Genomic DNA, 17246 nt, shown 5'->3' with positions numbered 1-17246 from the left:
AGCAGGAAATGTCTGAGTGCAGTAATAACAGGCATGGGGGTGTATCTGTGGCACTGCTGAAATTCAAATTCAAATTTTACACTGACCCTGGTGAAGCATGCAGGTCTATTTGCTGAGGCTGGACATTTGAAAAATGCACATGTTCTTAGTAAACTAGCTGCAACTTGCATGGCACAAATGTTACAGCAGTTGAGAGAATTATAAGATTTTAATAGATGTTTGACTGAAATGTTGGCCCTCTGAAAGCTACAAGACATGAAAAATAAATATGTTTTATGTTAGTGCCAGATTATGAAGAGGAAGTTAGACATAGTACATGAGAAGAGAAAGAGTGGGAGTGAAAATTCGAGAAAATACACAACAAAAGAAGACCTGTAAGATGCAAGGTGCACAAGTTCTGCAGTTTTATTGTTTCTTTGACTGCACCATACAACCTTGACATCAAAGATAAGGATGCCTCTCATTTTATAAGAGAGAATTGTGGTAATGTTAAATATCCCATTACAAAATGTCATTCTCCACATAGAAAATGCAAAATCAACAGCAATAATTAAAAATAAAAAGTACAACCACATGTCTCAAAAAAAATAGGACTGAAAGAAACAACAGTAATGCAGAGCTGGATTATTTGGCAGCGACTGTCTAACTTGCCAGGATTTGATCCACTGGGAGTGACAGATGAGTGCATTTGGCACTGTCATTGGTCCACAACAGGTCGCAGAGAGACTCCTGCCAGGTGGCAGAGGGAGACATATATTGCATTGTTATAAACAACCCAACATTTTTTTCCAGGAAGGAAACAGCAAGTTAAAGGAGGACCATCTTTAAGCCCATTATGCCTGCCCATGCCCATTCTTTTGTTCAAAAAGACATAAATTAGAAGAAAAAACACAGAAGCAGGCCTGTGTGCGCATGAGATCATGTAAACTGTCCCATCAGTGATGAAAGTCATGTAATTGGTTTCTAAATATTGAGTGCACAGACTTTGTGAATTGGACAAAAAAACGTGCGTAAGTGGATAGCATCAACAACAAGTGAACTCATGTGATAATCATTTATACAAAAAGAACATTCAAATGCAAGCGATTGCTTCGGAATTTCTTTCCCACAAAGACTCTTTACAGTACTGCAGCATCCACAAATAAAAGAAAAGCTTTACATTCAAGCATTTCTTGTCACTGTGCTTTGGAAGTGATAGCAACAATGTGAACATTACCATTTCTGAGCCGCCTTTGCAGTGCTCCATCTCATTAACCCACCGGCTGAGGCTCCCCTTTAGAAGTCCGATATTGTCCTATTTGAAGCACAGGGATGCGTGAAGCTGAGTGGGTGTCTGCTCATCAGTGTGTAAGGATTACCTGACAGTAGGTGTGGTCGTTAGACGCAAGTGGCTCGGTTTGGTGGGAAGAGGTGGCTTGATGCCACGTGAGGGGGTTTGTGAGGGGCTTGTAGTGTTGTCAACACTAAAGGCTTTCATCAGCTGAGCCACACGGCCACGCCCTGCACAAGTCGGTGCACCTCCTGATTTCCCAGCTTCTTCAGAGGCAGCCCTGCCAGGTGTTTCTGATGCACCGAAATCTGAAAGAGAGGGTAAGATTTCCTTAAGAGCTCTAAAATATGGTTGGCAATCTAATGCTGTATACAAATGGTTTACTACATCCGAGTCTCTCTCTGGTAAACCCCTAGAAACTCCTACATGTTTTAAAATGATATGTTTCGCATGTTTCCCCATGAAAACAATCTATTAATGGCTTAAAATGGCTTTGATGTAACTTGACACTGTTGCTTGTTTAAGAATGTGCAGATCTATGAACTCTCTGCCTCTGTCTCAGCCCATCTTTTCACTACTTACTGCAGCTCGAGCATTTCAGCTCACCTATGACTGTGCTAAAACCCTGTAAAACTAATCTAGTCGATGGGAAATTAAAAAAAATCTGAGTTATTTATTAAGACATGTTGGAACAGGACTACACAGTGGAATAGTGGTTAGCACTTTCGCATGGGGGCTGCTCAGCGGCATAGTGGTTAGAACTTTCGCCTTGCAGCAAGAAGATCCCTGGTTCGAATCCCGGGGTGGGCCTGGGATCTTTCTGCATGGAGTTTGCATGTTCTCCCTGTGCATGCGTGGGTTTTCTCCAGGCACTCCGGCTTCCTCCCGCAGGCCAAAAACATGCTGAGGTTAATTGATAACTCTAAATTGCCCGTAGGTGTGAATGCGAGTGTGCTTGTTTGTCTGTATATGTAGCCCTGCGACAGACTGGTGACCTGTCCAGGGTGTCCACTGCCTTCTCCCGAGTCAGCTGGGATAGGCTCCAGCGACCCTAGTTAGGATAAAGCGGTGTATAGAGGATGGATGGATGGATGGATGGATGGATGGACTTTCGCATGGCAGCAAGAACAGCCCTGGTTCAAATCCCGGGGTGGGCCTGGGATCTTTCCGCATGGAGTTTGCATGTTCTCCCTGTGCATGCATGGGTTTTCTCCGGGCACTCCGGCTTCCTCCCACAGTCCAAAAATATGCTGAGGTTATTTGGTTACTCTAAATTGCCCGTAAGTGTGAATGTGAGAGTGATTTTTTTTTTTTTTTGTGTCTGTATATGTAGCTCTGTGACAGACTGGCGACCTGTCCAGGGTGTCCCCTGCCTTCGCCCGAGTCAGCTGGGATAGGCTCCAGCACCCCCCGCGACTGTAGTGAGGATAAAGCGGTGTATAGAGAATGGATGGATAGATGTTGGAACAGGATGCCAGTTCTGAAGGAGAATGACAAAATTCTACCCTGCAACTTGACTGTGTCATCAGTAAACTGCAGCTTTAAGGTGAAAATACTCAGTCATGGCACTGACTGCTTATTTTGCTCATGATGTGTCATCTAGCACATTAAAAAAAACACCATATGGACATGGTAATAAGGTAATGAAAGTGGTTTTCATCAGATGGGATTTTTAAATTTGTATTTCAAAACAGGCAAAACATAAAATTATATTGCATATTGTAGATATTTCCAATTTGGCTGGCAAATTGAATTTAAAAGCAGCTATATATATATAACACCAAACACACTTCATCTGGCATAAACTCTATTAAAGTAACCCACAGTGGTCAGTGTCCTCCTGCAGGAGAAATGTATTCTGTGAAAATCTGTAAACGCCACAAACACTGAGTGTTACACATTCAACAGCACATGTTGAAAAAGGATGAATCCAGTTTTCAACTACCAGACCGTTTACCTTCTCCAAATGCTATGCTGAGATCTTTCTTCACTCTTTTCTACCTTTTTTCTCCTTTTCATTTGCCTCCCTTTATCCCACTCTGGCTGAGCAGAGGTCATCCTCAGTGGAAGTGTAGTAGGGACACAGCTGGGTGTAGTTTGTGTACGTGTGTGTGTGTGCGCTTGCTGAGGTACTGTGTTTGGAAGAGGGTGTAATTGAGGGAGGAATGGAGGGAACAGGAGTAACGAAGGGGAGGGAGGGCCACAGGGACGGCAATGGAGAGCAGACAGACGCTGCTCAGACACCAGAAGGCTTGAGGAGCCACATATTTTTAGCGTCATCCCCGGGGGACAGAGATATGTGAGAGCACCTGCGTGCATGGCTACAGACACACACTCACGCACACACACACACACACAAAATAAAGTGAAAACATGCACAAACGTACACACAGTTTCCAACAGTTGAATTTCAAAAAGACACGCACATTCTCACATTACATTCAGGCCCGTGCATGCTCTCACACACACAAACACGCACCCTCGCACACACTCCTCCTGCTCATGGATTCAGTCACGCATGCAGCCATCTCTGACTAACACCACGACGCAGCACACACACAGAGGTGGGGTACAGCCAAAACCGCACGGGCACTCCTGGGGCCAGGAAACCTTTAAAGCGCTTGATGTCTTGCAGGCATGAAAGGGAGAGACCTAAAGTAGCCTTTAAGGTTGTGTTATTGTTTATTGTTGTTTGCTCTCCTTTCCCTCCGCTCGCTCACTCTCGCTTGTCACTCTCCCCATGGCTCCAACACCTCCCTCTACCTTCCTCTTCATCTTCCTCTCCCCCTGTCATGCCCTGCCTTCCTCTGCCCCCTGACCCGCGGTTCCTGTGTTAATGTCCTCTCGCCGCGCTGCGTGGGCTTGCCTCTGATTGTCTCGTTGTGTTGTGTGGTCACCACGGAAACCTTGGATAGGCTCCAGCAATTGAGGCTGACACACATTCAGGCACGCACCACACACACACACACACACACACACACACACACACACACACACACACACACACACACACACACACACACACACACACACACACACACACACACACACACACACACACACACACACACACACACACACACACACAAACGCAGGCACAGACGCAGGCACATACACACTCATGGTCAGAGAGTTTTTTGAGCTCAGAGCCTTGGTGCAGGTCTGAGTGGAATGCTTAATAGAAAGACAGAGAGATAGAAAGAGTGAGAGGGAGGATTGGTGTTATGGGCAGGGACTATATATATGTATAAAATCTGAAGCATAAAAATCCCTTAATGCCTTCCCACAGGTAGCCTGACTAACCTAACTCTTCACACACCCTAAAAAAATGCTCAAACTCCACACCTTTCTGAGTGAAACTCTACCCGGCAGCTGCTCCCTGAGCTCTGTCCGCAGAAACATTCATTAAAGCTACCTGCAAAAACAGCCATTAAAATTAAAGAGAATCTCCGTATTAAATCACTCATCAAGATTGATTAATCTTCCGTTTGAGCTTTGGGGTGCCACTCATCACATCTCGGTCCGGCTCGTAAATGTACAGGGAGGACAAAGAAGAGTGGGCGGGAAGCTGGTGTCAATGAGCAAGCTAGCACAAAAATTAAAGGCCAATCTATCTCTTTAAAGACCTCCACGTCTCTGGAAGGGAGAAAAAGAAGAGGAGGGGTCGGGTGGGAAGGTGGTGGTGGTGGGGGGCAGAAGTGGGGCAGAGGGCAGAATTCCCGAGCAGCACGTCGGTGGACTGAAGGGCAGGGAGGAGGAGAGGTGTAGGTGTGTGTGGGGGCTGGGGCCCCTGTCACTTATCAGCTCTGGCTGAGCGTCGCCCAGGGCTAGAGTCGGGAAGCAGCGCTGGAATGCGTGTCCTTCCCTCTGAAGGTGAAGAGAGAGCAGAGGAAAGCCGACGGACAGACAGAGACGGGTTTATAAACACAAACGCGCATGTATTAACGTACTGCCAGCTGCTGAAGACTGATACTTTCATGCTCACGCACCAATCCTCAAATCACAGCCTGCACATATGCTGTCAGAACATATATTTCTGCATCTCTAAATTGAGTTATAAACTCAAACTGACTCTACAGTCTGCCCTAATTATCAGAAACATCCATAACACGGCTTTCACTTTCATTTTTATGCAGACGACACACAGCTCTAACATAATGTCCAACTCAACAGTCATCAGCTTTACCAACTTTCAGTGAAATATAGCTGTTTTTTTCTTTAGAAAGAGCAAATTGGTATAAACTAATTTTCACCTAGATGTTATATCCCCTTCTTCCCAAAAGCTTTACTTCCTGCTGAAAGCAGACTGATCATCACAGGTTGCAGTAAATGAGATTCTTGAAAGCTCAGAAAATGCTCTGGGTAATAGACACTGAAGAGAAAATCGGTGAGAAAGAAGGATTTGTAATTAGCAAGTTATTTGCTCTAAGTACATAAATGAACGCTGCTTATGTCATGATTTATTTTTTGCACTCATTTTTGCAGTTCTTCTTACCTGACTTAAAGTATCTTTAATCTTTGAGTTAAGTGTTTTTTGAAAATAAATGAATAAGAAATGAAAACTATGCCAAATCCAGTATAACAATAAAGTAGACTGAGAAATTAAAAGCTTATTCTTTTCACTTGCCTGCAGAATAATCACGACTTTCCTGACATTTGACAGCATCTTGTCAAATTGAATTGAATTTCTCCTCTACAAAATCCACAACATGAATTCTCCAAGAGCTTCAAACAGTCGAAGCTCAGCTGAGGTGGTGCTTATAAATCCAAATGGATGTCACTAAAACAGGTTATTAAGTTATTTTTCTACAAGTGTTAAGAGGGCCGCTCAAAGGACGTAGGAATCCTTGTCATTACCCGCATTCAAAAGAAAACAGCTGAGGCATGAGCCTTATCCTAGTTGGCCTCCTCCTCCCTTTGGAACAAGCTTCCTGCCATTGTCAAGGACAGACACTCTGTCAGTATTTTTTTGTCCGGAGTCAAGACACATTTATTCAGCACTGCGTTCAGCCCACCTCAACTCCCACCACACCAGCTGTTTAGCTGTTTGCCTTTCCTTTCCTCTTCCCCACATTCATCTGTTAGTCGCTGCCCTGGCGTTGCTCAGGGATCTAATATCCAGCCACTAATGTGGGTGCAGGCACAGATGCAAAACATGCCCGATACCACGACTTCCTGGAAATGAATATTTGTTTTCTTTTTTTGCGTACAGATTTTCGTCATTTGTACTCTGTGAAACTGTTTCTTGTTCCAATTGATAAATCCCCTTCAAATCTCTGCCTCCACAAACAGATTTAGCACTTGAAGGTATTACAGCTGAAATTCCTTCAAAAACTGTTTTATTATGATATTGTGTGTTCGGTCCACTTTAGTTCAGTTGATATCTGTGAACACGATTTCACAAATATTTCCACTATTTCTGTCTCTTGATGACATTATTATGAGTGTGTTAGCTCTCTTGTGTCTGGGTTTCTGAGAGATTTGCTTTGCCTCCAAAATCTACAAAGAACTGCCAGGAATGTTCAGAGTGAAGCAGACACTAAAGAGAGTTTTTAGGATTGTTCCTCATTCAACTGCATTTATCAAGTGCTCTTAACATGCCAGCAAAAGAATACAGACACTCAACTCTGAGGAAATGTCAGCTAATGTGGCATTAAATTGAAATATTGCTTTTGGAGTGTGTTTTTATTGAGGGAAAGAATCTACACTGACCAAATTTAACTCAATGTGAAGCCGGCGTTTGTAATTCTGCATTTATTTGAACCATTCCACAGATCAAGTCATCTGAATCCGTTTTCAAAGGAATAACAATAAAAATCAAGTTTGTATTAAGCGTCTCTTCTTAAAAGAAAGAAAGTGCCATCGTGGAGTAAGGTAATGTCCAGGAACTCTTGCAGCATGCTTGTAGTGAGAGTGTGTTGTAGGATGAGCGTTTTTCCAGCAGAGGGACCTTATGGGGATGACATTTTTTTTTCCCCCTTAACTGGACTTTTTTCTACAGTATCATTGATTTCCACTGGATGGTGCTAACTTCACCCATACACTACCCATTTTTTTAAATGCATAACTGGGTCACTGCATGGTGAATGGTCAATTCATGGAACTGGATGGAGGGTTTACAAAGAAGTCTAGAAGTAATCTGACAAAATTCGAACAATAAGGAATCTGTAAGACATAATGTTAGCACTAGTGACAGATAAGATTCAAATCCTCTGAAGCCCTATTATCTAAACTATGAACATCTGCAGAGACGATAGTAAAGACGTACGACAAGTCCTGATCTCATAAAAGACACGGAGAGGCAAACAAAGAGACATACTGTACGCAATATACTACTTGTTTGGAAAAAATTAGTCGAATGTGAAAACCAGTTTAAATGTGGTGCTTGTAAGGGTTGCAGATATTGGGCACAAGTTACCCGTACTGAGCTCATGTCTTTCTACAGGAAAACCAACCAAACTGCCCTTGAAGGTCCCTGTGAAGTCAAACGGTGAGGCACAGTGGTGGATTTACAAAATCAACTTTCAACCAACGTAGCAAAATAACAAAGGGATAACTTTGTGTTCACATCCTGCTGAATATCAAGTCTGAGTTACTTTTTCAGAAGTTTCTTTTTCTGAATGGTGTGTGAAATTATCAGGTGGCCAACTATTTAATAGCTATTAGGTGGAGTTGGAATATGATGCACACTAATCATGCCAAAAAACTGATTTTAGAGATAAATTTAAGAACTGAAGATTTTTTGACATTTCTGCTCATGTCCTTCTGAGAAACGAGGGAAAAAGCATTAAAAAAAACTGTACCTTTTTGTTATTTCCTGTCTTTTTGGAGCTAAAACAACAACTCACAGTTCAGAATTTCATAAAAGTATTTTAGATTTTACAGCATGTCCACTGTAGTAGGCAACAGAACAAATGTACCATAAAAAATACAGTGAAACTTTGAAATTAAAATAGGCTAAGAAGAAAACACACTGATTCATTTTCTAATGAAGTTTTAAGAAACTAAATTAAATAGCAACAGTGTAAATTTTAAGAGGTTGAATTAAACATTATAAACAACTATTTATTTCTTGAAGTAATTACATAGAAAATATATTCAATTGTTCTCATGGCTACCGTCGTTGACATTCATAAAGGGGCTATTATTTTTCCTGACCAAAACTTTAACTGAACTCTGACCCCAATGTATAATTCCTGACATGTTCAGAAGCAAGAAGAACAAAAGTACAGAGGACATAAATGAATGGGCTGGGTCTGAGGAGGATATTACATTAAAAAAATCATGTAACTACTGTAAAAATGTTGTTCTATGCATCGGTCTGTCCTTGATCTGGTAAAATGACCACACATCTCAACTTATCTGCATTATAATACAGACAATTTCACTGTTGCCATTAAAGAAAGACACGAGAGAAGCTACCCAAAAAGCTGGTTTGCATGAGCCATGTGGTACCAGGGGACACATCCCAGTCACATAAGCTTTTTTTCCCTTCTAGGCCTAGTTTCCTCTGCCAGTCCATAAAGATTCCAGGAAGCTGAGGTACTATTTGGCGAGCACATTAGGTTTTGGGAAATAAATCCTTCTTCCTAGCTGCAGCACTGAGAAACCTATCTAGTATGAACTTTGTTCAGACTAGTTCTGCTCAGCTCTCCACAGTCATTATTACTCTGAGAGAAGAAGCAGTGGAAAAGGATTCTCTTGCTCGCTCAGTGGCTGCTGGTGAATGACATTTAAGCTAGCTGCAATATTGTGGACTTTTTTTTTTTTTGAACCCACGTGAGTGTCCAGTTTTCTCAAATGTGTGTAGAACTAAATAAAAACTGAACAAAAGTTGTAGGGTAAGACTCGCATAGATCTTAGCTGCAGAGATGTCTGTTAGCTTTGTTTTTCTCCAATGACAGCAGCCATCATTAATATTGCTTGCTTGTGTGTTTCTCTTAATTAGCCATTAAATGAGAAACTGCAGGAACTAGAAATATATTAGCTCATTTAAGGGATCAAATCAAGTGCTCTTGATGTGAAATTTTTCACATCGGCTACACCCGCTCATTCCAGCTGACATTGGGCGACAGGCAGGGTGCACCCTGGACAGCTCACCAGTCGACCACTGGACTTAAAAAACAACTGCTTTTTTTAAATTATTTATCTCAACATCAGAGCCAACATGTACCTTTACTTGTGATGCGATGCTCACTCACCTTTCCCACCCTGTGGTTCCTGGGGCTTCTGAGGTTCCTTGGAGCACAGATTATCTGTGGTCGATGACGTTGTTCCAGAGTCTATTTTGACAGTGCTGCTGGGGGAAGAGGATGGCGCGGCGGTAGCCAGCCTCAGATTTGTGTTGCCTGGTCTCGTGTTGACATAGCCTGGTGCCGCATTTGCAGAAGCCGGTCTCACGTTGACAGGGCTAGCTCTCATGGGAGGCCTGGAGCAGATGGAGGGCTGGAGAAGTGACTTCTCCTCAGTTGCACTGGCTGACTTCAACTCGGGCTGCGGAGTGAAGAGTGACAAAAGAGGACAGAAGAGTGCGATCAGTGTTGACAGCTAATTCACATACAGTGGAATTACTGTCATGTTTGATTAAATCATTGGATAAATGATTCACCAAATTACAGTTCTCCAATGACAACACTGTGCCATAATGAAGCACCGAGAACTATGACCACTGATTAAGAGTTTAAGGATGTGTGGAGAGAAAATTATAAGGTGACTCGAAAATCAGGCTGCCTCGCTAATCTTCCTTCCTGATCTTACGCCTTCTTAATCAACAGTACCACTCTCGCCTCCTCTCAGGATGACTCCTTCCCTCTTTAAATCAACCGGAGAAAACCTGCTGCAGCGTTAGCGACAGCCCACTGCTACAGCACCAAACCAGCCTCTGACTGTTTCCAGGAACAAATCAGTCCATCTACAAACAAGACATTCAACGAAATAATGAATCTTGCATAGGGGAAGGCTTATGCGGTGAATTCTTGGCTGACACACCGGCCAAACCTCCTAAGGTGTGGATGTTCATTGCCACATCGGCATGGGTGGGCCGGAGATGTGTTGGGGCCTGTAATATGGAGAGCCTGGTATAGATACAAGAAGTGAGGAAGAGACGCTGCCTTCTGTGACAAAGAGGAGGGAAAAACAGAGAACAGAGGAGAGCTCACGCGCCCAAACCTCATGAGACTATCCCACAATCCCATCCATCTGCGACTGACGCATTCTCTGTCTCTGGCGTTTTAATTCCCTGATCAAGTTCATCAACCATCTGTTCTAGGGCAGTCCAGAAATCCTGCCTTGCCTCTGTGATTCAGCTGTTCTTGCAGAGTGTGTCACCTGCACGCACGCACGCACACATGCACACACACGCACACACACACACACACACACACACACACACACACACACACACACACACACACACACACACACACACACACACACACACACACACACACACACATACACACACACTGTCTTAGATTTGCATGCACATAAACACTGAAAGGAGAAAGAAAGCTAGGGGAGATAGAGAGCGTGCTCTCCCCAGACATCGCAAGGCTGGAGCGATGATGGAGCCAGGGGGAGGACAGTTCAGTTCAGCTGTTCCCCCGGAGAGAGCTATGAGGGGTGCGGCAGCTCAGACAAGTCGGAGCGCAGAGAGGGAGAATGCTGGGAGAAAGATGATCTTCAGAGAGGCTGGGAGTGAGGGGACAGCTGGCCCTAACCACCATTTCCTGTTACTCACAGAGGGTGGGACTGCCATGAAAAGACACATAGGCACTCTAAAGCCACATTATAAGTAGCTGAATACTAGATCACTATATGGCTTGCTGGAAAATGTGAGACTGTGTTTTAAAATTATGTAGAGGGGACTCAAAAATAGACTTCTTTGCTTTATAATCCATTTAAAATGCATACTTAGGGTGGGAAGCATCTTTTAAAAGTTGAAATTGGGTTGCAGAAATGAAAAGCAGAGCGCTACTGAAATTCATAAATACCTTTTCTGCTGCTGTAGGTGGTGAATGCTCACTCACTGACACCTGTGGGTTTAACAAAGACATTGCATGAGTGTTCCAGGCCATGATGCAACCTGAGAGCTCACTGCTCAGCTTAGCAGTCAGTTGTTCGGACTCACCGGCAGAGGGAGTGAAGTGCTCGTCTCCTCACATTTCCCCTGTTGGGAGAGACAGTGCCATGTTAGTTGATACTAGAGGCGACACGTCATCCTCTTTAACTTTGAGGCACTTCAGTGCTTGGAATGAGCAGGAACAAAACAGAGTTGGTGAAAAGAGAAAATAGAGTTGCTCCTGTGACAATATTGTACATAAGTGTTTAAAAACATATCCGTACAGTTTCTGAGGTAATGTGTCTGCTGGAAAACCAGTGACCGTATTTCCACTGAGTGAGCAGTGTACAGCTTTAGCTCAGAGAACCATCGTGGTCAGGCCAGATGAGACCATCCACCCTGGCTTGCTCTGGCTCAGTGTGTGCACGGTTGCCATGACAACACAGCAAATCTCTTTTTGAGATAGCGTGAAAAAGGAGGCACCCCACACACACTTACGCACACACACTCCAAAACCAACGCACTGCGCACATGCACACTACCAAAATATCACTAACCCAGAAATCATCTGCACCTCCAGCTTATTTTGACACAAAGTAGAGGCCTGAAATAATAAGGCTAGAATCCTAATGGCGACATTGATTTTCACCAGCTATGGTCAAAAGTCAAATTGATAGTTTTCATAAACTGCTCTGCAGGTAAAAGAAGTGGAAATGAAGTGGTGGAAGTGATGGGTTTCAGATGGAAAAATTCAATTGAAGGGACGAGACAATGGTAAACAGTAAAGGGATATTATGGAGCTTGACGGCAGTTGATCCGACAGACCAGTGATTCTTCAGCTCAGTCTTATCATGTTGTATTTCATCAAAGTTTTCATATCCTTATCAGGTGTTTGCTTGATCAAATACAAAAGAGGTCATCAGATAGAAATATCTCAAGAAAAAAACAACACTATGCAATCAGATTCTTCATTCTCAGAATTATCTTTGTGCTTCAAGTCGAGAATCACCATGACAGGCAAAACGATTTGATTCCTCAGGGTCACAAACAAACAGCTTTGTACCTTTAAATTCCATGAGATGCCAGGTTGTGCTTTTGGAGGAAGGTTCTCTCTCTCAGTTTTGACAGGTTCTGTGTTTTTCCTGCTCTTCAAGATAGCTTGATGGCTGTAAAACATAATCAGATTGTGTCATCGTTCTTTTCACATACAGTATGCATATTCTCTTGCATAATGTCATATTATATCACTACAGCAGAAACCTCCTGAATCCTCTCCAATTACAGTCTGTAAGCAATGCTAATATGATGAAACACAAATGGATTTCTCTATGATTGTTTGCAGAATGTAATTTTTAAAAAAAATCACTTTTTTTTTGTATTACAAAAGTGTCTTACTATGTGCTGTTCTGAAGACTTGGAGACTTCTTTTCCCCAAATCCTGAACAGATGAATTTGGAGGTCAGCTCATCCACCTCGCCAATCACAATGACCGCCACATCTCCATCCCGGCCCAGCAGCCAGCTCACACTCTTACTGTTGGCTGTTAAAAACACAAACGCATGTGTACGATTTCAGTTAACGGATTTCGAAGCACAAAGTTAGTTTAACAGTGTTAATAACCTTCATTCAAGACAAGTCTAAGCAATGCACAGTAAAACTAAAACATGGCTAAATATTTAAAATAACTACAACAAAGTCTCATTTTATAAGAGAAATAATAAGATTAACCCTTGTGTTGTCCTGCGAGTCTTATTGACCCATTTTAAAGTTTGAAAATGTGGAAAAAAACATTATATTTTCACAGTGACACTTCTGATGTCCACATTTGTAACATTTTTGGGAAATTTTCAAACATTTTTTGGTGGGAAAAAAGAAATGTTAGAAAAAAGGTTTCTTAAGAACATTCACAAAAATCAACCAAAATCTAGCGAATTTTGCTGGATTTTGTTTGATATTTTTTGTGAATGTCCTTAAAGAAAATATTAGAAGTTTTACTGATATATATGTAATCACCTTAGATATTTTTAGGATTGTTTTGGGAAGATTTTTACAATTTTTTTGAAAATATTTACAAGAATTTTCTTGCCAGATTTGGGGTATTTTTTAAAGGTTTTTTAAATAACATTTTAAGGGAAATTTTTAAGGAATTATTGGAATTTTCTTCCTGAAGATTTTGCAAATTTTCAGAAATTTTCTGGAATTTTTTGTTGAATTTTTGGATTTTTTTTCAGACAAGGAAACAATTTTTCGGTGCCTATAAATGAAGACAACAGGAGGGTTAAGAAAAGTGTTTGATGTAATAAGTGTCCTTATCAGATTGCTCAGTTATATCAGGAACAAATATTATCTAAATTGTCATTACTTCAAACCTCAGCCATATTTTGAAAATAAATATGTTGAAATTCTGTATTGATGACTTCTGATCTCTGAGATAAACACTTGTAGCTCTGACCATTCAACTGATAAGTTCAGTCTGTTTTGTTGCTCACACAGCTCAATACAAATATATAAGGACACTCATGCTCATATGGGCGATCTAAATAGAGTTAAAACGCTTGAAAGTTTAAAAACAAAAGCATCCTATATTTCCAAATCCAAACTCCAACCCAAAGAAAAGCTAAAAAATATGGTCTTGTGTTACACGCAGGCTTGTTCTTATTTGTCCTTCTTTGAGGACACTGAGTCCTCAGAAGCTTAAAAATACAAAAGCATACATGTGCACACGAATGCAAACATATGTCACAGCCCTGTGACTATGCATAGGAGCACAGCAGCACTGTTTTATTGAGAGGATCCAGCTGACGCAGACCCAGAGGGCGAGCTTGTTGGTTGAAAACAGAATAGCATACTTTCATAGGGAACTGGTTTTGCTAGCCAGCCCAGTGGATCACATTCCAACAAGGCATACCAGGATGACTACGAAACCACAGCAGTCAGAACATACGTTGGTAAACAATCCAAAGGCCCAAACTGACAGGTAGAACTACAACTCCACTGTCAGGTGGACATGAGATGAACCCTGTTATCTGCACTTAGGAGCTGCATTGTTTGTGCTGACAAACTGTATGTCCTCAGTCTTACTGTAGAAGACAGAGTTAAGCTGCAGTTTCCAGTTTAGTCAGCTATGTTTCTAATATTACAGAAGATAATTTTCTTTATCGAAAGAACAACATCAGTAGTTGGCAGTCTGAGAAAAGTTTTGTCACAGCAACAGTCTTTCTGCATTCTGTGAATGTCACCAGTTTTCCATCAGCATAAACACACCAGCTTGTCAAAACAGTCAGCACATGCACAACAATTACTGTAAACTCAGCTTAACCACAGCAACAGTCCCATGATCAGGAAAGGCTGATGGCTAAATGTGAATTCTTAACAACAGCTGAGGACACCAGCTTCATTCACTGCATAAAAAAACAAACTTAACATGTGAGCTTTCTCACAATTCTGTCCCAATAAAAATCAAACTCTGGCTTTGTTTTTCAAACACATACATTTCCTGCAAGCTTCCTGTTTCTCCCCCTGCTAATTGTTTGAAGGATTGAGTCTTGACTCACTTCCTATTTTTACACAGGAACATGAACTATCCACCATTTCCTATGCACGAGAAATGAGGAGGCTGTGTGGAGAACCGTTGTGACCATGTGATCTCAGCCTGCAGTCTCCATGCAGCCTCCCAAGGACAGCTGCATTGGTCATTAAGAGATAGAAAGAGCTCTGTTCCCTCACTCTGCGCCACAGTTGATAGTAAGTACTTTGTGATTCGCCAAGACAAGACAGATCACATTACTTTGTCAATCAAAGTTAATGCACCAGCTGCAGTGTGCTGTTAATTGGCTTTACTGTGATATTATTGCGAGTTTGGCAACTGCTCTATCTATCCAAACCTCTGCAGTTTGCTTTGTCATGTAGGAGTACCTCTTCAGAAAATAAAAATAGAGCAATTTGTTATGTCAGAGTCATTACACAATGCATTTATTGTACTAGGACATCTACAAGAGAAAATGCAGACAGGCAAGATTCTGTGGTATGCGTCAAACCTGTTTCACGCCAGACTTGTGACTTCCTGAGTTTCTGGGTGTTTTGTTTGATTGCTACATGCGTACTGCTATACTCCAACTGTTGCTTCTGAGCAGAAGCCAGCATTGGATAAACAAATTTACCATTCACATTGCTTGTGTGTTTCCGCCTTGTGGGAAATTTTTTTCTTGTCATCTCTGTCTGTCACATTGACGTTTTCATCTGCCTTCTATTTTCCGTCAAACAAGCGTTCCAGACATGAGTGAAATATGTGATCCGGTGAATATTGTTCTCTGTTGCTCTACGGCTCACATTGTGTGGTTTGACTGGAAACAAGATGATCTAAGTGAGTGTTCACCATTATGTAAAGGCCTAGCAAAACTGCACTTCTGACATGCTATTATTATAAGCCCCGTACAAAACTCTCACTGCAGCCTGGATATAATTTTAACCGTGACATCTACTTTACTTTTTGTAAATGTTAACATCTGCGAGTGTGATGTTAACATTGCTTTATCGGCACCACCATTCAGCTGTAACTGTTTAGGAATTGAGGTATAAATCAAACTTCAAGTGTAAATGCTCTTTGTTTGTGTTGGCCAGCAGCTGTTGAGATGATGGGGAACATGAGCTACGGCAGCGAAAGCATACCCAGCAGCTTAGGATACCTGTCACAACTAATGCACACATGCTTCAGCAGTCCACTTCTCATGGTTTGTAACTGTACCAGGTAAAATCCACGACACGATGTAAACATCTTGACTAAAATGATTCAGAGAACAGATGGTTTTCTGTCAAAATCTTTGTGATACTCAATATGCTTGAAAAACTTAAAGCTGCATCTCGTTGCAACAGAAAGAATATAGGTTAACAAAGGTGATGGTTCAGCATGGTTACCTTTTCTTGGCTTGGTTCTCTTGGACTCAGCATCCCCTCCTTCTCTTTCCAGTTTCTCCTCTCGCTCTTTCCAGCGGCGCACCTGCTCCTGGCGCATTTTCAGGAAAAGAGTCTTTTTCTGGTCTTCATTAAGAGCGTTGAGGACATCGGGGTCGATGTACATGTCCTTTAAAATCTGCTGCAGCATGTTGCCGACTTAATGGTTGGTTAATTTGGTACCACCTTGCTAAGCAGTTGGAGGGAGGAGGTGCTGTCCTTTGGTCAGCAGCTTCTTGAGGTGGACAGTTTGTAGGGATGGTTTATAGTCTCATCTTGTTAGAAGAAGACTTTCACAGCTTCACAGTTATCCTAAAACCACTGTTATGAAGCTTTCTTCATAAATCAAGGCGCATTCTCATACACTCTTTTGCACATACTGTACAATCATACACATAAATACACTCACACACACACACACACACACACACACACACACACACACACACACAATCCTGTTCCTTTCTGTGCTGTGCTCACAGTTTCTCCCTCCCTACTAAGATGTCAAGTTTTCTTTGACTTTGGACGTCATCATTGGGTCAGTCTACGAGAAAAAAACACAAAGAACATTTGAAAGATTACGCAGTGCCCTTTTCAAAGCTGGAATGTACCACGCATTCCTTCATCCCCACATTTCTCACAGACTTTGTTCCCTCTAGCCTTTGGAAATTCGGTTTCAGTCGGTTATCTTGTCCCACCCTTCATGAATACGGAAGAAACCCAAAGCCTGTTTCTACACTGACAGACACTCTGTAGTCCAGAATGGGAGGAGATTCCAAAGGAATGGATCTGTCATCAGTGGCCCACCTCACTCCTTCCCCTCCCCACCACTCGTCCCTTCCCAAACCCATGTTCCTTTCTTCCCAAAACTCCCACAAGATAGCGGCTCCATTTTAACACGGTCAATGTCTGGTTTTAGGAGAGAAAAAAACGGGGTCACTGCCCAAGACAGCGTGAGCCAGTTTC

The 17246-nt window shown here is 42.2% G+C and overlaps 1 protein-coding gene across 2 annotated transcripts in view; it reads right to left on the bottom strand.

The window, feature by feature from the left end:
* Positions 1-375: 375 nt before the first annotated feature.
* The window catches only part of LOC110948802 (transcriptional activator protein Pur-alpha), a 29275-nt gene continuing 12404 nt past the window's right edge, over positions 376-17246 (bottom strand). For both annotated transcript variants that reach the window (XM_051937212.1, XM_022190515.2), the window contains exons 2-8: positions 16245-16824; positions 12726-12870; positions 12394-12496; positions 11400-11438; positions 11263-11304; positions 9472-9763; positions 376-1578 (exon numbers count right to left, since the gene is read on the bottom strand). In XM_051937212.1, the coding sequence (XP_051793172.1) occupies positions 1355-1578; positions 9472-9763; positions 11263-11304; positions 11400-11438; positions 12394-12496; positions 12726-12870; positions 16245-16431 (1032 nt within the window). In that variant the 5' untranslated portion in view covers positions 16432-16824 and the 3' untranslated portion in view covers positions 376-1354. The remainder of the gene's footprint in view (positions 1579-9471; positions 9764-11262; positions 11305-11399; positions 11439-12393; positions 12497-12725; positions 12871-16244; positions 16825-17246) is intronic.

Source organism: Acanthochromis polyacanthus, chromosome 17, assembly GCF_021347895.1.
Source record: "Acanthochromis polyacanthus isolate Apoly-LR-REF ecotype Palm Island chromosome 17, KAUST_Apoly_ChrSc, whole genome shotgun sequence".
Lineage (NCBI taxonomy): Eukaryota > Metazoa > Chordata > Actinopteri > Pomacentridae > Acanthochromis > Acanthochromis polyacanthus.
The sequence above is the reverse complement of the archived record's forward strand: the minus strand, read 5'-3'. Positions and strand labels throughout refer to the sequence as shown.